Below are 19,853 nucleotides of genomic sequence, written 5' to 3' on the forward strand. Positions count from 1 at the left end.
CACCTCCAATCTGCTCTCTCCCATATCTTCTCCCATACCCCCTTAAACTTTTCCAGTAGGACATGGGGGATCTCTGTGCCCCAATACCTGTATATATTAATTCCCAATAACATGTAAAATAGTATTAATAATAGTATTTATATATTTTTAAACATTTGATTTTAAAACTTTGAATTCCAGATTCACTCCCTTCCTCCCTTGTCACCCACCCTTACTGGGAAGATAATCAATTCAATATAGGTTGTATATGTGTAGCTATGCAAAACATTACCATAGTAGATATATTGTAAAAGACTGACTATATTTCCCTCCCTCCTATCCCACCTCCCACTTGTTGTGTTCTCTACTTTGATCCTGTCCCTTTTCAAAAGTGGATGCTTCCAACTTCCCTCTCCCCCCCAGCCTGCCCTCCCTTCCATCATCCCCCCTCTCATCTACTTTCCCCCTACTCTCTTGTAGGGTGAGATACCCTATTTAGGGTGTATGTCATTCCCTCCCTGAGCCAAATTCAATGAGAATAAGGTTTTGCCTTTTTGCCTTCCTGTTCTTCCCCTCCATTGTAACAATTTTCCCTTGCCTCTTCTATATGAGAGTTTACCCCATTCTGTCTCTCCCCATCTCCTCTCATTATATTCCTCTCTCACCTCTTAATTTCACCTTCTAAGGATCATCCCTTCCTATTAAATTGGTGCTGTGCCCTCTATCTATGTATACCTGTAAACATATATATATATATATACACATTCACATATGTATTCATATGCCCATATACCCTCCTATATAGACATATATACATATATTCCCTTCAACTGTTTTCATACTGAGAAAAGTTTCATCAGTTACAATTATCGTTTTTCCATGTACGAATATAAATAATTCAACTTTGATAAGTTCCTTATGATTTCTTTTCCCTGTTTACCTTCCCATGCTTCTCTTGCTTCTTGTATCTGAATGTCATATTTTCTATTCAACTCTGGTTTTTTTCATCAAGATTACTTGAAAATGCTCTATTCTACTGAATGACCATATTTTCCCCTGAAACATGATACTCAGTTTTGCTGGGTAGGTGATTCTTGGTTTTAATCTCTGCTCCTTTGCCCTCCAGAATATCATATTCCAAGCCCTTCTATCCCTAAGTGTAGAAGCTGCCATATCCTGTGTTATCCTGATTGTGTTTCCACAATATTCAAATTGTTCTCTCCTTGATCTGGGAATTTTGGAACCTAACTATAATATTCCTAGGAGTCTTCTTTTTGGGATCTTTTTCAGGAGGTGATCGGCCTCCACACACTCTAGCAAGCTGGTTGCACACCCCAGGAACTCCACCCTAGACCGCAATCCAGATCCAAGAAGATTAAAGCAAGAGCAATTACCCCTCAGACTGGTCACTTGGTCCCCCTACAGTCTGCAGGCCAGGAGCTGAAGCTGCCATGTGGGGGTGGCTGCACGGGAGATCCTCAGTGGCTTCTTGCCCCAGGGACAAAAGCCGATGCACTCCTAACTACCAGATCCCAAAGTCCACACTGCACTGACCTCTCACTTTGTCCTTCGCATCTATGTGTTGATAATTCTGGAAACCGCCACAGCTGCTGGTGATCTGAAGTCCTTCCAGCCAGTGGTTGGTCAGGCCTGCCCTGAGGCTAAAACCTTGGGCTCGAGTGGGGCTGGGCTTGGCTCCCAGAACGCTGTGCTGGCCACTTGCTGCTGGCCTGACGGGCTGTCCTCAGCAGGAGGTTAGCTTCTTTGTGTCATTTTGTGGGTTCTGTAGCTCCAAATTTTGTGCAGGGTCCCCTTTTACATGAATTGAGGGAGGTGGAAGTTGGAGCCCTGCGGAAGTCCTATTTCTACTCTGCCATCTTGACTCTGCACCCCCCACATTTCCCCACTCAGATCATAGCTTTTTAACTAGAAGAGTAACTTTTTAACTAGAAGAGAGTGCTGCAACCTTTTATAGATGAGGAGCTGAGTCTCAGAGAGGTTAAGTGTGAAGTCAAACTTCACACAGCTAGTAAGAGTTCAAGTCAAGATCTGAACCCAGGTTTTCTTGACCTGAGTCCAACACATTGTCAACAACAACATTCTGCCTCTCGATATCCATTGGAATATGCATATTTTTTCTCTGTAAGTCTTTGTAAGTGATTATAATTTTTCTAAAAGCATTGCCTCAATAAATTAGAATCTACCATAGTTCTTTCTGGGCACGAAAAGGAAACTTAGAATATACCTTTCCTATGGGAGTTATTTACTCTAGAGAGGAATTTCTGTGCTACTCAGTAATCTCATCAACTCCCATGGATTTAATTACCATCTTATGCTGATGATTCTCAAATCTAGCTATCCTATTCTAACCTCTCTGCTGCCCTCCAGTCTGGCATCTCTAACTACCTTTCAGACATCCCAAATGAGATATTCATCTTAAGACAGACATCTTAAACTCAACATGTCCAAAACAGAACTCATTATCTTCCTCTCTTCCTCCCTCCCCTCCCCTTTCCTATTAGTGTAGAGGGTAACACCATCCTCTTAGGGCCTCAGGCTTTATGACCTTGGTGTTATCCTGTGATGATTAAAAAGGTTCAAGAGACATAGTTTCTGGGTAATTTAATCATTTTATTAATAAGGCTGGCAGGTTATTAATAAAAGAATGGTCATTTGGCTATCTCTCTTAGACCAAAGACTCCTAATGGTGATGGAGTCACATTTTATATGCTCTTTGAAGAGGAGGTATTCCTAAGAGGTGGAAATCAACTAGAACTGGTTAACACAATAACAGGTGTGGACTATATTATAGTGAAGGACTTGGGGTCTGTGACTTAAGTCACTCGTATCTTAGCCAAAGACACATCAATTTAAGTATCACCTGCCTTGATAATAGGGAGAATCAACCTTTCAATGAGCAGGAATATACCCATAAACTTAGAATTTCTTTTAGTGTATGATTAGATCTTGGCCTGGATAAATTTTTAAGAGAGATTTCCCAAATTGGTCGATTTCTGGATGAGGAAGTAGAAAAGGGGACAAACCTTGGTCCTAATACAATAGTTATTAAATATAAGAGAGAAATATTCATTTCTCACAATCCTCAATTCCTTTCTCCACTCAACAAACTCTAGTGACTACTTATTGCCTCCAGCATCAAATACAAAATGCTCTGTTTGACATTCAAAGCCCTTCCCACTTTTTCAGTCTTCTTATACCTTACTCTCTGACATGTAGTCTTTGGTCCAGTGACACTGTCCTCCTGACTGTCCCATGAAGAAGACACTCCATCTCCTAGCTCTTGGCATTACAACTGACTTTCCCCCATGCCTGGAACACTCTCCCTCCTCTTCTCCACTTACTGACCTCCCTGTCTTCCTTCAACTACCATCTTTTATGGGAAGCCTTTCCCAACCCTCTTAATGTCTTCCCTCTTTTAATTATTTCTTATTTATCCTCCATATAGTTTGTGCATATTTGTTTGCTTGTTTTCTTCCCTGTTAGACTGTAAGCCCCTTGAGGTCAGGCACTTGAGGTCTTTCTCCTCCTTTTGTATCCCCAGTGCTTGGCACATAGTAGGTATTTCATAAATGTTTATTTATTGATTAAATTTTTTTACTTTAAATTCTCATCATAATCATTCATCTGTCTGAATTGTAAACTTCATCTCTGCAGTAGTTATTGACATTTTAGCTTTTATCCTTCCTAGTTCAATGACCATGGACTTCACCATATTATCCCAAATCTTGGTCGTGAGAAAAACCGTAACATGCTGTACAGTTGTGAAATTTGTACCTTCTCTGCCTGCCACCCCACTAAGCTGAAAATGATCCTCCTTCCTTAGGTTTTCCTAAAGTGTTTTGATTTCCTCTTCTGGACTATAAACTCCTCAAGGGTAGAGACTATATCATATTTCATCTTTTCCTCCTCAGTGTCTTGTAAATGCTTAATAAATATTTGTTCAATTAAATTGAAATACAATGCTTGTTGTCATCTTATCCTCAAAGGACTTTTAGAAATTATGGTTTATCATGCCCCCAATAAATAAAAACTACTTTTGGAAATGGAAGATGGTTACTTTTCAATTTGGACTACTCTCTGCCTCCTGAACGCTGTTTATCTCCCTGTTGGACATCTTCACCCAAATGTCTCATCATTTGGCTAGGTGGTGCAGTGGATAGAGAGCTGGGCCTGGAATCAAGGAAGATCTGAATTAAAATCTGTCCTCAATGGGGCAGCTAGGTGGTGCAGTGAATAGAGCACCAACCCCAGAGTCAGGAGTATCTGAGTTCAAATCTGGCCTCAGACACTTAACACTTACTAGCTGTGTGACCTTGGGTGAGTCACTTAACCCCAATTGCCCTGCCTGCCCCCCTCCAAAAAGGAAAACAAGAAAAAAATCTGTCCTCAAACATTTACTAGTTGTATGTACCTGAGTAAATCATTAACTGCTTGTCTCAGTTTTCTTCAACTGCAAAATGGGGATATCAGCTTCTACCTCACAGGGTATTGTGGGAATCAAATTAGACAATATTTGCACTTAGTGTGGCATATAGTAGTTACTGAATAAATGCTTATTCCCTTCCCTTCCTTCTCCCCCTTATCAGAATCTCTAACTTAACATGTCCAAAACAGAATTTACTGTATTTCCCCCAAAATTTTATCCTTTCTTCAAACTTTGCTAATCACTATCTTTCCAGTGATTCAGGTCCAGAGTCCTATAGTGATCCTCACAAACTTTCTTCCTCATTTCCATCTCTGATCCAGTCCAATGATTATGCCTCCATAATATCTCTCACAGGTGTCCTCTTCTGTCTACTCAGCAGGACCACCATTTAGTTTAGGCCCTGCTCAGTAGCCACCTAGCACCTGTACAAATTTCCTCTGAAAATAGTTGTCTTATTGATTATTAGCAGAGAGGAATGATATCATCTTTAACTTTGATAGAACAGTCCTAACATTGGCCATGGAACTTGACTGTTGACCACTGAATGTTGCTTTTCCATGTTGACTTTTTTTACATCAATAAAATTTTATATAAAGTCCTTTTGGGGGGATGGGGTGGTCTCTGCTTGCCTTACTATTTGCTTTTTCTTTTAGGCCTTCCCTTGTTTCTCTGAATTGTTCATATGTCCTTACTTATAGCACAGTACTATTGCATTATATTCTTCCATCGTACTGTGATTTGGTTTTCCATTCATTTTAGAGCCATCATCTACTAAACTGTCCAGCAGTCCACTCTCTCTGTTTCCCATCTGAACCTTTTTAATTGTCCAAATTGCTAGATGTTATTTGAGTTCCACTCCAAGTGAGCCAGAATTCTGTCCTCACCCCATGTCCCCTCATCTTGCTTCCAGGGCCCTCGTGTTTATCTCTCATGGTGCTGGTGAACACTGTGGCCGTTATGACGACTTGGCCCAGATGCTGACTGAACTTGACCTGTTGGTGTTTGCTCATGACCATGGTGAGTACTACGGAATAATCATGGGGATGGGCCAGTGAATCACAGTATGTACTGTTTGGAGTTTGACAATATTTGGATTTCCCTTTCCAACATCATCTCACCTCTTCTTGACTTTTTTCCCTTTTCTGTTTCCTGTTGGGAAACATGAGAAGGACATTTTCAGTATGAAGTTTCCCATTTTTTTTTAAAGGAAAATCTCACTGTTTGCTTACTATGGAGCAGATTCACAAGTGAACCCACAAGGCCAAGCTCAGGCATTGAGACAGAGGGCCATATGAGACCATCTGCTAGCTTTAGACAAGCCAAATAATAATCCCTGCTTATGTAATGGGTTTTTGTAGCTTTCAAAATACTTGCATGTACACAACAGACCTTGATTTTCTCTTTCTTGAAACTTCAAATTAATATGGTGACAAGTTCAAGAACAGCTTAAGGATGTAACTGAGTTTAAAACATAAGAGACTCAGAAAACATCTAGGGCTGATGGTACCACAGCGGCCAAAGCCACTTCACTCCCGAAGTGGGAGAAAGCATTGCTCCTGGTAAATCATAGTTAAGCAGGATGTGCTGCTCTCTTATTTCATGCCTTTACACAGAATCACAAAATTTGAGAACTGGAAAAGATCTCCATGGCCATCTGGCCCAACCTATGTCAGTAAAGAATCCCCACTCTGACCTGACAAGTGGTCATCTGGCCTCTGTTTGAAGACCTTCAGGGAGGAAGAGCCCACTGCTTTTCAAGTCAGCCCATTCTATTTTGCCTTGGTTTGAATTGTTAAGGAGTTTTGGTTTTGTCCAGACATCAAGTCTTAACTTTTCTTCTATGTAACTTCTATCCCTTACAAATATACACAAAAGAACTGTGGCTAAGTTTATCAATATTTGAGTGGTTCTGTGATCAAGTTCATAGCCTGAGAATCACCCTTGCCTCTACTCATTGTCCCTCAACCCCCTCACCCCACCCAATAAGTTGGGAAGTCTTGTCAGTTCTGACTCAGTACTCCCTTCTGTCCCCTTGGTCAATACCCTACTTTGGGCAGCCATTATTACTTGTCTGGAATATTGCAAAAGTTGCTTGATTTGTCTCTTTGCCCCCAGACTTTTCCTCCCCAGTGTGTCCTCCACACAGCTACCAAAATGCTGTTCCTAAAACACAGGTCTGGTTGTATGTATCCCCTGCTCAAGGAGCTCTGGTGATGTCCCATAGATTCTAGGACCTGATGCAAACTCCCCAGCATGGCATTTAAAATAACCTACTTTCATACCCTCTGCAGTGCAACCAAATTGTCCTTCTTTCTGCTTCTCATACACAATGTTCCATTTCCTTTCTCTGTGCCTTTGCCTAGGCTGTGCCTTACGCCTGAATTATGGCCCCCAGTCCCACTCCCTGCACCTTTACCTCCTAGAATCCTCAGCTTCCTTCAAAGTTCAGCTAAGGTCCCTCTTTTATTAACTACATCTCTGCCCCCTCCCCCGATTACCTTGTTTTAACCTTGTAATTATTTTGTAATAACATGTATACAGGTTGTTTTCCTCCATAGGATGTAAGCTCCTTGAACCTAGGTATTTGGGAACATGCTTATTGATTGGCTAATTGATTGATCTCACTTACTTGGGTAGTCCTTCATCCTGCGTGATTCTTTTTTTTTTTTTTTTAAGCAATCAGGGTTAAGTAACTTGCTCAAGGTTACACGGCCAATTATTTCTGGGTGCAGTGCTGAGTGTCTGAGCCCGAGATTCGATCTCCAGGTCATCCCAACACTGGAGCCAGTGCTCTTACTCGATGAGCCACCTGGCCGCCCCTAAGCAATTGGGGTTAAGTAACTTGCTCAAGGTTACACGGCCAGGTGTTTCTGGGTGGGTGCTAAGTGTCTGAGCCCGGGATTCGATCTCCAGGTCTTCTTAACACTGGAGCCGGTACTCCTACTCACTGTGCTACCTGGCCGCCCATCCTGCGTGATTCTTACTCAAGTTTCTATAAAAAAGTAATCAATTTAATAAGTATCTACAAGGTGCCACACACTGTGCTAGGCAATGAGAATTCAAAGAGGAAAAAAAAGGAAACAGTTCCTACCCTCAAGGAGCTTACATTCTATAATGGGGAATGTCAATGGAATACAGATACGTAAGTGACGAGTCTATACAAATAAATACTAAGTAATTTTCCAGGCTCCCCACGAATGCTGAGGGCCTTCCTCCAGGCTCTTTAAAATTCCGTGGGTGCCAGTCCAGCACTTAAGGCTGTCCATCTGTTATCTCTCACTGGCTCCATTGCTAGTGTTTCAAGGCATATAAAACACAAAACAATACACACACAAACCCTAACTCAATTCATTTAGAATGGATGGAATTTTTGTTTTAAAACACTTTCTCATGTTGTACAAGAAAATTTGGCAATGCTGCACATGCAGCCTCTATCTGGGGTCCTTAACTGTTTTCCCAAGGGTGCCTGAAGTCTGTGAGTGCCCACCTTCTTTCTCCAGCAGATTTGCCCAGTGGCTGCTTTCAACTGGTATGGTGGGATTGACAGTGAAAGGTCAATCCAGCTTCAAAAGAGGTCTCTCTCATCCAGAGAAAGGAGGATTGTGTTTGATCTTATTTTAAAATGTAGAACTAAGTGGTAATGTGCAGAGGAGCTTTCAAGGGATTGGAGATAAGGGATTTTGTAACTGTAAATAAGAGAGCAAAAGGTGCATTAGGGGAGATAGATGCTGATCCTGGCAAATAAGAAGCTTGGTCAGGAGAGGATGTATTGCATAAAAGATTAGGAACTGGGTTGTTTCTGCTAAGAGATCTTTTAGTCCAGATACCAGTAAATTTTCTTGTAATAGAGAATACAGTATTGACTAAATTCATGTTATCTTTAATGCATAAACCAGAGCTACTTGTAAAATATCTCATTGATGTATCTAAGTTTGGGTCATGATGTAATGTAATGTTAGGGAAGGTAGTTATCTGCCATTAAATACATTAAATACAAGGACTGTATTCTTATTAAAATGGGCACTGATCAATGTATGTAAAGGTCTTTCTACTACTATTCAGTCCAATTCAGTTCAATTCCATTCAATAAGAATGTATTGTGTACCTACTATGTGCAAGGAGCAGCTAGGTGTTACAGTTGATAGAGTGCCATGCCTGGAATCTGGAAGACTCATCTTCCTGAGTTCAAATCTGGTCTCAGACACTTACAAGCTATATGACCCTGGGTGTGTCACTTAACCCTGTTTGTCTCAGTTTCCTCATCTGTAAAATGAGTTGGAGAAGGAAATGACAAAACCACTCTAGTATCTTTACCAAGAAAACCCCAAATGGGGTCACAGGGAGTCAGACACAGCTGAAAAAAAATGACTGAATAAGAACAAACAATGTGCCGGGCACCATGATAGGTGTTGGGGAGACAGGGACAAAATAATAAAGAGTAGCCCTTGTGGAAAGTCGGCAGTTGCCCTAATGGAGTTTATTTGTGGGAGCTGTCAGTATTATGCTCTCAATTAAAAGGGAGACGGGGAGAGGGAAACCTTGAAACTGATAATAATGAATCATGGTAACGACAACAACCCACACTTGAGGCAGTTAGGCGGTGTGGGCAATAGAGCGCTCACATTGGAGTCGAGGGAGACCTGAGTTCAAATTACGCTTACTGTGTGACCCAGGCAAGTCATTGAATTTCTTTCAAATTTAGTTTCTTCTGATAACTAGGGAGGGGGATAACAACAGTACTTACCTCACAGGGTTGTTGTCAGGATCAGAATGGAACAATGCATGTAAAGTGCTCTCTATAAACCTTTAAGCACTAGATAAATGCTAGCTGTTATTATTACCCCCATGTTGCAGATGGGGAAAGTGAGGATCAGAGAGTTAGCTTAGTAATTTGTCCATGATCACACTACTAATAAGTATCTAAGATAGGATTTGAACCCATGTCTCCCGACTCCAAATTCAGTACTCTACATCATTCTGCCTCTCATTGACGCCATAAAAAGCCTAAGCATCTTCAATTAGAATTTGAGAAACCTCACCAAAGAATCATCTGTCATTCTCTCATTGTGAGTGTTCCCACCTCTAGCAAAGAAGTCAGCTGTCTGGTTCTTTTAAAGATGGTCTTGATGAGGCAGAGAATATTCATCATTCGGTAACTGCCCTTTGGGGACATGCCTTGCTAAACTTGGCTTGGTTGTTCCTCTGATGATGGATACCCAGTGTATCACCAGGCCTGTCGCAAAAGTCTTTCCATCTTGGCTGGAAGCTGTGGCTCTGACAGAGCTTGCCCTCCGCTGGCATGAGTAAGCCTTTGAGGATCTGAGATCACTTTCATAACATACCAAATACTGGGGGTACGAGAAATTCAGCTGAATCTCATGTCAAACTTCCTTTGATACATTATGGCGTGCACTCTACGCAACCTTAGCCAACTTCATAATCATCAAGTAAACTTGGCTCTGTGGTCCCTTCACTCTCTACTTAGGGCCTCGGTATCCTCATCTGTCAAACGAGGGGGCAGAGAGCTGAGCATTCTAGGACAAACTGCTAGGAAAGCGCTGCGTCTGTCAGTGGACCTCTGAAATCACAAGTGCCAGGCTCTTGAAGAAAAAAACCAAAACACCACCTTTTGAGGTTTCCAGAATAACATCCAAAGCAGAGACATTGCTTCTGTGGCATGCTAAATATAGTGCCCCTCTTTGCTTGTTCGAGCCCTTAGTTTACCAAGTTGCTTATGGTGATTCATTGGAACTTCCCTTGCCAACAGCACGAGGATGGGATTTAATTCAAGAAATGAACAAGGGAAGGTTTAACCCATTTTTTTTTTATCATTTTGTGTGTAGCCTTTTGTTGTGAATAGAAGAGGGATAGTCTTACTTGCCTAGTGGGCAGGAGCTGGGGAGAGGAGCATTCAGTGGGTCTTCTGAAGGCCTTTGAGCTAGAAAATGTGACCATTAGAGGTCAGCGAACTTTGGTTTCTTTTTTTGCCAAGAAATCTCAGTTATTTGGGGATCCATTGTTCTGTGGACTCAGGCACTCACCAGAGTGCCAGACTTTTTATTTGTCACCAATGGAGTTGCATGACCAGAGTTGTTGGGCAGAGATTCTTGCCCTTTTGTGGAGTCTGACACATCTTGTTTGGGTTTTTCTTGATTTTTGTGACATGAAATAGCTGTTTTTTAAAAAGTGAGGTGCATAAAAAGGCTGTGATATATTGGGTTTAGTAGTGTCATCGGGCTTTGGAGGACAGAATATCTGGTTCCAGTTCCACTCCTGACACATGTACTAGGTATAGGCAAATGTCTCAGCTTCTCAGAGGCCCAGGCAAGCTCCCAGACAAAACGCCTTTAGTACGAGAGGACTTGCCAGTCTGTTTCTGAAGAAGAATCTAAAGTAGGAGTTTTCTAAACCAAGGAATCCCTAGGTCCATAGCGCTCTGCTCCGTTTAACCACCTTTCCCATTCTGCTCTGTGGCTTATGTTTAAAGTGAAATAATAATTAATTTAGATGTGAGAATCACAGGCATTGCTTAAGATGATTGGACACTCCCTGAGGCTTGTAAAACCTGAGGTAGAAATCCCTGACTATCTCATCTCGAGGCACTCCAGTCAGTTCCAGGTTCTGAAAAACCTTCTATAGGTCCAGAAGACCCACCTTCTATCATGTAGGCTCTGTTCTAGGTACCATGTGTAACCTTGAGCAAGTCACTCCCCATGAATATGCCTCAGTATACTTATCCCTAAAATGTGGTACATGGACTAGAGCATCATTAAAGTTCCTTCTAGCTCTGACAATATTCTAAGGTCCCCCCAAATTTGACATTCCACATTCGAAGTCCTCTCCTTGTTCTGACAGTCTGTGTTCTAATGTCCTCCCCCCAACTCTGACATTCCATGTTTTAAGATCTCTCCCAGCTCTGATAGCCTATACTCTAAGGTCCCCCCAATTCTGACATTCCATATTCTAAGATTTCTCTCAATTCTTACAGCCTATGCTCGAAGCTCCCTCCCAGCTTTGATATTCTAAGGGTCTTTCTAGGTCTGACAGTCTGTGTTGTAAGGTTCCTCCCTCTGGTTTTTCTGTGTTCCTAGGGTCTTTCTAGATTTGACAGTCTATGTTATAAGGTCCCTCCCAGTGCTGGCATTCTAAACTTTCAGGTCCTTTCCAGCCCTCACATTCTTTGTGTAAGATGGGCCTGGAACATGGCAGGATCGAATGCAGCTCTCAGTCAAAAGTTGAGGAATGGGCTGCCTCTCCATGGGTGGCAGGCTCCTGAAGGCTGGGTGACCACACTTGTCAGGGATGCTGTGGGAGAGATGTCTTGGCCAGGTATAGAGAATGCTAATGGCTATTGAGATCCTTGCCAACTCTGTGATTCCGACATCCTGGGATTTGGGGATTTCAGCAAACACCTGCGTCTTTGATTGAGTTGCTTGTTATCCCATCAGGCTATGCTATAGATGTTAGTCTTTACTGCACAGGTTCCCAGGCATGCTGCTGGAGGAGTCATTTTACATTTAAGCTGTTTTTATAGAGAAGATAACAGAACAGTTCAGAAAGTGATTTTTTCCCTAGTTGAGTAAAAGCAGCTAATATGCTTTGTGCTGGGTGTCTGCTTCTCAGGGACTGCCACTTCCTATCTCCTGCTCATCACAATGCCACCAGGGAAATAAACTACCCTGACTGATTTCACTGGTTTCAACTCACAGGGTTATCATGAAGATAAAATGGAATAGAAGCTATAAATATTCTCTGCAAAGCAAAAAGTACTCAAAAGGGACAGTGGAGTTGTTTTCTAGAATTCAGATAAAACCCATGTTAACACACTTTAATGGTCTGGGTCCTACGTTGTTAAATGGTGGAGGCACATTGGTTTGGGGTCAGGATGAGTTCAAATACATGCTCAGTTAGGTCCTATCTGTGTTACTTTGGACAAGTTACTTGGGGCTCAATGACCTCTAAGGTAGATTCTGACAGCTCATAGATTTAAAGCTAGAAGGGGCCTTAGAGGTTATGTGGTCCAACTCTCTCATTTTAGAGATGAGGCGCTGAGACCAGGAGAAGGTAAGTGACTTGCCCAGGGTCACACAGTTAGTAATGGTCTAAGGCAGGAAGTGAACTCAGGTCTAACTGATTCCAAGTCCAGCACTCTACCTGCTATATCACAGTGCTTTTCTTGGTCCTATTGGTTGAGAACTGAATTATTTTTCAATTTTATTGGTCTTCTCTTTTTATATCATAGTCACTTTTATAAAAATGCCGCCTCTAGAAAGAAACCTTTCCTTGTGACAAGAGAAAACAGTTGGACAAAAAAAAATTGAATACAATGACCTTGTCTAACAAGTCAGATGATATTTTGCCTCTGTGGAGAGGGGGTAGATAGTTTCATTACCAGTTCTCTGGGACCTTCATTGGGGATTTTTTGTGTTTTTTTAACTGCTCAGAGTTGGGATTCCTTTTAGTGATATTTTTTATCTACATTGTATGTATTGTGCCTTCAGTAGCACTAATAAATCCACTTCATGTTGCTGCATCCAACTCTTCTCATTCTTTCCTGAATTCCTCCTGTTTGTCATTTCCTGCTGAATTCTGTTACACTGATGTACCACAGTTTGTCAGCCTTTTCTGTTTCAATTGACAGCTATTTTCTTTCCAGTTCTTTGTTACCACCAAAAAAAAATGATGCTGTGGATATTTTGGCCTATGTTATGCCTTTGTTTCTGCCATTGACCTCCTTAGGGGGTCCAGGTTCTCCATTATTGAGTCAGAAACCTCCTGGTCATACAGTAAAAGGCCAGCTTTGTTTTTTACAGGATGGAGCACAGTGCCTTGGATGGTCACTAACTACGTGACTATGGGCGAGTGACACATGTAATTACAGTTCTTTTAAATTGTGTTAGGCTCATTTTTTCCCTCTCTGACATGGTTGTTGTGAGGGAAAGCACCTGGTAGATTTTATGGTTCTACAGAAATGGGAACTAGTATTATTTAAATGAGAGTGTGCACCCAATAAATATTTGACTTTTTCTGGTTTCCCACGCACAATCTTGTCCTATCCTTAGGATCTGAAGGAGTGGGCATCTGGCCCACTGACATTTCCTTACTAAAAGGGCAAACCTTTCTTTGGTTGTGTGTGTATGTGTATCTGTGTTGCCTGTGTGTGTGTGCTTTTATGTGAGAAAGACAGAGACAGACATAGATACAGAAACAGAGAAAACAAAACAGGAAAAATGAAAATTAAGCTCTACCAAAGCATAGCATTTGTTCTCATGATAGATGTTCTAAGATTCTAATATAAAGGTTAATTCCATTAACCTGGACCATCCTCCTCTTCTTCCTCATCAAAAAGCATTTCATTCATTTCATCCATTAAATATTCATTAACTGTATTTGTGCAATATTCTCCACAAGACACTGGTGGAGAGGTACAAGGAGAAATAAAATTCAATAGCTTCTATTCTAATAAAACTGATTAAAAACACGTAGAAAATACTGTCTAACCAAAGCGGTAAAAACTCATTAGTCCATAAGAGGAGAACAAAGTGTTTTGAGGTCAGATGAGGGAGAGATGAGTTCCTGCTGGAAGGGAGGATATTGGGGAGGCTTCATGGAAGCAGGGCATTTGAGCTGAGCCTTGGAGGATGGGTAGAAAACAAAGTGAGCTAGAATTTGTATAGACTCTCTATCTATCTATCTATCTGTCTATCTATCTATCTGGCTGTCTGTCTGTCTGTCTGTCTGTCTCTATCTGTCTAGCTACGGTATCTATCTATCATCTATGTATCTATCTGTCTGTCTATCATCTATCTATCATCTATGTATCTATCTGTCTATCATCTATCATCTATGTATCTATCTGTCTATGTATCTATCTATGTATCTATCTATCTATCTATCTATCTATCTATCTATTATCTTTTATCTCATTTGGTCCTCACAATAACCCTGTCAGATGCTATTATTATCTTTGTTTTACAAATAAAAAAGCTGAGACAAGTTAAGTGGTTTGCCCAGGATCACACAGCTAGTCAATGTCTAAGGTGGGATTTGAGCTAAGGTCTTCCTCCCTCTTGTTCCAACCCGCTATCCACTGGCAGAGATGGAGTGAGGAAATCCTTCCAGGCTATTCCAGGAGCATTGATGTTAGGTGCTACACAGAGAGCCAACCTTGCTTGTTTGTGCAGGGAGAGAAGATTTAATGGGCTAAGAGAGAAAGGGAATCTTCTTCAGGTGGGGCTCTGCTGGGGAAAGCTTGGGGGCATGGGCAAGAGTAGCAGATATGGCCTTGGAGCAGATGTACCTGAGACAGTTTCAGGGGATGAACTGGGTTTATACAGGGCCAGCTCTACAAAGTTGTGGGGGTAGTGATGAATCATTCTGGGTCAGAGTTGCCAACAACAAAGCTGTAGCTCTCCTGTCATTGGCAGTCTGCTAGCTGGGGAATTGAACAACTGTCTGCTGGGAGAGAGAGGCCCTGGGGAGGGGCTTGGGCTGTCCACCTCGGCATATTCAGGAGGGGATTCAGCATCTTGACAGGGAGAAGAGAGCTTCATGTAGCACTTTGCTTATCTTAGAGGCTGGAAAAGAGGAAAAAATTCCTTTTATATATTTAATATGAATTTGGAAAATGTCCCAATGTGACATAATTCTGGGCAGTGGCATTAGTGGAGAGATCAATCTGTCAGTCTATCATAACAAATGAGATTGCTTTTAGTTTTTTTTTTAATCAACAGCTTTTAAAAGAGAGAATTAAAAATGAGTGCATAATGTTTCAAAAGAAGTTTCATGTACATAACATTCATTCATAGTAACTGATAGTCATTTGGTCCCAAACACAGTTCAATGAGCCAGTCCACAAACAAGCATTCATGCATTCATTCATTCATTGCTTTTTGAGAGGGGAGGTAGGTCAATTGGGGTTAAGTGATTTGCCCAAGTTCACACGGCTAGTTTTGTGTTAAGTGTCTGAGGCCAGATTTGAACTCAGGTCCTCCTGACTCCAGGGCCAGTGCTCTATTCACTGTACCACCTAGCCTCCCCTCAGACAAGTATTTATTAAGTGCTTATTAGAGAAATAAGGAGAAGGGAATAAGCATGTGCTAAGTGCTTTTTACAAATATTGTTTCATTTGATCCTCACAACAATCCTTGGAGGTAGGTGCTATTCATTATTAGCTCCATTTTACAGAGATGAGGAAACTGAGGAAGGTGGAGGTTAAGTGACTCACCCAAGTTCACACACTAGTAAGCATCTGAGGTCAAATTTGAACTCAAGTCTTCCTTCCTCTAAGCCCAATGTTCTATTCACTGCATCGCTGACTGCCTTTACTAGGTGCTGGAGAAATAAAAACAAAAGCAGAGTCCTGTCCCCAAGGAGCTTACAATGTAGCCTATTACAGGATTTCTTATAAAAAAAAACAAACTTTACTAAATCAACAAGTGAACTGAAAATATGGCCTTATTTAAAGTATGACTCAGTGGTACAGTGAATAGAGTGTGGGGCCTGGAGTCAGGAAGACTCTCCCTGAGCTCAGATCTGGCCTCAGCCACTTACTATGTGATCCTGGACAAGTCTTTTAACCCTCTTTGCCTCAGATGCCTCATTCCTAAAATGGACTAGATAAGGAAATGGCAAACAACTGTAGCATCTTTGCCGAGAAAACCCCAAGTTGAGGCCACAAAGAGTCAGGAGACTGGTGGAAAACAGACTCATCCTTTACTACAGCCATAGAAATAAGATGTCACAGACAGCTAACTCTCCTGTGGGCCGCTCCCTTTCATTCCTTACTAGTTTAGCAGACCTCCCATCCTCACTTGCCCTGCACTTGGGAGGGGTCATGATGGGCTAAGGGTCTGTCCTTTCATTGTACCTCTCATCTATCTGTGGGAGCCTCCAACCTAGAATTAGCTCCCACTTTCCTGCCACTCTAACCAAACTGAAGGCGCCCTGAACACACACCTCATCTAAAGAGGCATTCATGCTCGTGCATCGATTTCCAAGGGGCATTGAACGTCCAGCTGGAGCTCCAGGGATTGTCTCTCATGCACCTGAGGCAGAGAGCAGAGAGCATTCATTTCTCTGTGTGTATGGTCCACTCCACTCATGTGTAGGGAGTGTTACCACAATGAAAACTGATTCTTAAAATAGGAAGGGAGGCCTTTTGTGTTTGAATAAAGTGGCACACGCACACACAAACCTTGTGAAGGATGTCTTTATTAACTGCCTGGGCACTAATTAATATGCAACTGGGTTTCAAGGTCCTTCGTCATGTAATGCAGTCTACTATATTATCTAAGCCTTTAAGGCCCCCCAGAGGATTTCAAAGACATCTGCCTCCCTTCCCCTTGCAGAGAACAAGGTGAAGTTCTTCATCATGTTGTGGATGAATTGTCTCAGGCCAGTAGAAGACAGAGAAGCAGAGACCAGATCTTCTAATTTGTACTTGACTCTCCATGTCATTCAGCCTCTAGGGCAGAAGACCCCAAACTTCTTTTTAAGAGGGTTTCCTTGTCCAATGCCACAAATCTGCGGTGTTTGACAGTTAGGTCTCTCAACAGACTGGGGGTGAAGGGAAGAGGTAATCTGCTTCTGTACTCTTCCTCCTAGGAATCCTGATGAACCCAGAAGAGGTGGGTATTCCAACAGCTGGTTTAGGAACATAACAGTGAACAACTTTGGGATTTACTGGTAGACTGCAGGTTACTTACTGGTAGGGAATTTCTGTTGCACAGTGGACCTTGTTCTAAAGATCTGGGTTCAAATATTGGCTCGTTGATTTACTACCCATGTAATCTCAGGCAAGTCCTCTGAGCTGCAATTTCCTCTTTTTTAAAATGAAGGGGTTGAGCTAGGTGACCTCTGAGGTCTTATTGGCTTTAAATGTATGATCCTGTGATCCCCTTCCAAATGCAAACATAGACACTTGGGCCTTCCCTGCTGTAACAGCGACAGATTTTTCTGCTGACAAATAAGTATTGCTACAGCTGTATCTGTAGCAAGGTAACATCCCTTAGGTAACATCCCCCAGCAAGACCTGAGAGAGTGTAGAGGGGCAGATGTGGAGGTAGGGAGCATTTAGAAACAAGGAGCTAGTGTTAAAGGGAGCTGGGATGAGCATTTTTCTAAGTTTTAGTATTAAATGAATAAATATGAGCAAGATGATGTTGAAATTTTGCACCTGGTATTCTGAAACAGACATTTTGGATAAAGATCCCCTAGCTGTGGATGCCAAGGACCTAGGACTGAACGCCAGCACTGCCACTTTTCACCTATATGACAACTGCTAAATCATTTACCAGCGATGTGACCTCTCTGGGCCCCAGATTACTCATACAAAATAAAGTGGCTGGACTAGATGACCTCTGGGCTCACTGTCATCTCTAGGCTCCTGGAAGGGAGCAAATGAGTGAAAAATAGGATTTTCACTTCGCACAGATGGCTTTTTAAAATTTTTAATTTTCTTGTGGATATTTTGTTCAATTTCAGTGGCAGCATAGATGTACCTTGTGAGTTTTAGCCTGCACTGCAGACTTACCCTACCCGATCTCCTGACACTGCAAAAGGACAACAGCTAACAAAACAGTGTTAGAATAGGGCACTTCTTCTGTGGGAGTATCAGTATTAATAGGAAATAAGTTTCTGTGTGGCACAAATTTACTCCATAAGAGCTTAAAATGGACCTTTGCAAAGACGTGTCTGCTACACAGGGGGCCCTTTTCAAGTGTTGTTGAATTCAGTTCCCATGAAATTACATAATCTTAGTCATGGTACCTTTCTTTCCTTGAGGGTTAGTTTTCTTTGTATCCTTGGGGCTTAGCACAATGCCTGGCACATAGTGGGTGCTCAATAAACGTTTGCTTACCGGCTAACCCTGAGAATCTTCTTTCCTGGGATGTTCCTTCCCTCATTCATGACTCCCTGCCTGGGACCATTATCTTAGGAAGGGCTCCAGTCATGCTTCTTCTCATTACTTTTTGCCTGCCACATTTCTCCCTCGGGTATCCTTCCACCAACCACCTCTCCCCACTTTGCATTTCCCCTTTATGTGCTGTCTTCCCCTATTAAAATGTAAGCTCCTTACTGTCTTGCTTTTTTATATTTATATCCTCAGAACTTAGCACAGAGTCCAGCATATGGTGTTTAATAAATGCTTGCTCACTCATTCACTCACTCTACTAATCTATACTTCTCTCTCTCTCTAATCCATCTAGCTATCCATCCATCTATCCCCCCTCTCTCTTTAATCTATCCATCCATCTATCCATGTATGTATGTATCTGTCTGTCTATCGGTCTATCTGTCTATCTTCTATCTATCACTTAGAGCCACCATGAGCTGCCTAAGGAAGTAGCTCATTAGAGGTATTCAAATACATGTCTGGGTTGTAGGTAGAATGTAAGTTCCTTGAGGGCAGGGAATGTTCCTTTTTAATCTTTGTATCCCAGTGCCTCACACGGTGCCCCGCATTTGATTAAACACTCAATCAGTGTATAAATGGAGATGGCTGTTCAGAGCTGGGTTGGTGCAGCTGACCTCTGCAGTTGGTGTCTGTTCAGCTGCTCAGGTTTCTCTCCCATAACTTTCCAGAAGCAGCTTCTTCCCGAAGTCCTGGGATATCTATTTGCCTCATCTCTGAAATGCTTGCCTCCTTTCTCTGGCTTACCGGGGATTCCATAAAAGCACTTGATTGCTTTAGAAGTTACAATATGAACATTGTGTTATTCATTTATGAATCAGGCACATTATTTACTTGGCTTCATTGAAGTGACAAAAAACTTGTAGCTCTTTTGAGAACCGTAGTCAAGTTTGCAGGATGAATACTGAGCCATGAATTAATGTTATAAGTTTTGAAAGCAAAATGAAGGCTTATGTAAAGTCAGCACCATGTTTCTTTTGTTCCCATAATGATGATGCTTGGCAATTTGTCACCTGGTTCGTTATCAGAAAGACACAGCCCCAAATGAGGAGGGCATAGTGATTCAGATGGTCCATAGTACCCAAGTACTTCAGGCTCTTTGGGAGGAAGGAAATCTGGGTCATTTCATATCTTGGGAAGAATCAATTTGTCCTCATTCTGAAATATTTAAATGAGCCACTTGTAGAGAAGAATCTGAAATTACTTACATCTTGGGAAGAGTGTGAAAGGAGGGAATTGGCTGATGCCAGGGATAGCATTTCTTCCCAGTACTCAGTAGAGAGCTGGGAATGCATAGGCACTGGAGAGGCAGAATGTCAGGGAAGACAGAGTGCAGGATTTGGTGTCAGGGAGACCTGGGTACAGATCCCATCTCTGAAACTTACTGGGTGACCATGAGCAAGTGACTTACTGAACATCAGTGTCTTCATCTGTAGGAAGGAAGGAAGGAAGGAAGGAAGGAAGGAAGGAAGGAAGGAAGGAAGGAAGGAAGGAAGGAAAGAAGGAAGGAAG

General features: G+C 42.0%; 1 protein-coding gene across 4 annotated transcripts in view; it reads left to right on the plus strand.

The window, feature by feature from the left end:
- MGLL (monoglyceride lipase) overlaps positions 1 to 19,853 on the plus strand; it is a 155,731-nt gene that overhangs the window by 52,842 nt on the left and 83,036 nt on the right. For all 4 annotated transcript variants that reach the window (XM_069083824.1, XM_069083823.1, XM_069083822.1 and 1 more), the window contains exon 3: positions 5,337 to 5,443. In XM_069083824.1, coding sequence (XP_068939925.1) covers positions 5,337 to 5,443 — 107 coding nt within the window. The remainder of the gene's footprint in view (positions 1 to 5,336; positions 5,444 to 19,853) is intronic.

Source organism: Petaurus breviceps, unplaced genomic scaffold (assembly GCF_028583685.1).
Source record: "Petaurus breviceps papuanus isolate PSGF00001 unplaced genomic scaffold, PetGlider_PUasm1.0 174, whole genome shotgun sequence".
Classification (NCBI taxonomy): Eukaryota; Metazoa; Chordata; class Mammalia; order Diprotodontia; family Petauridae; genus Petaurus; species Petaurus breviceps.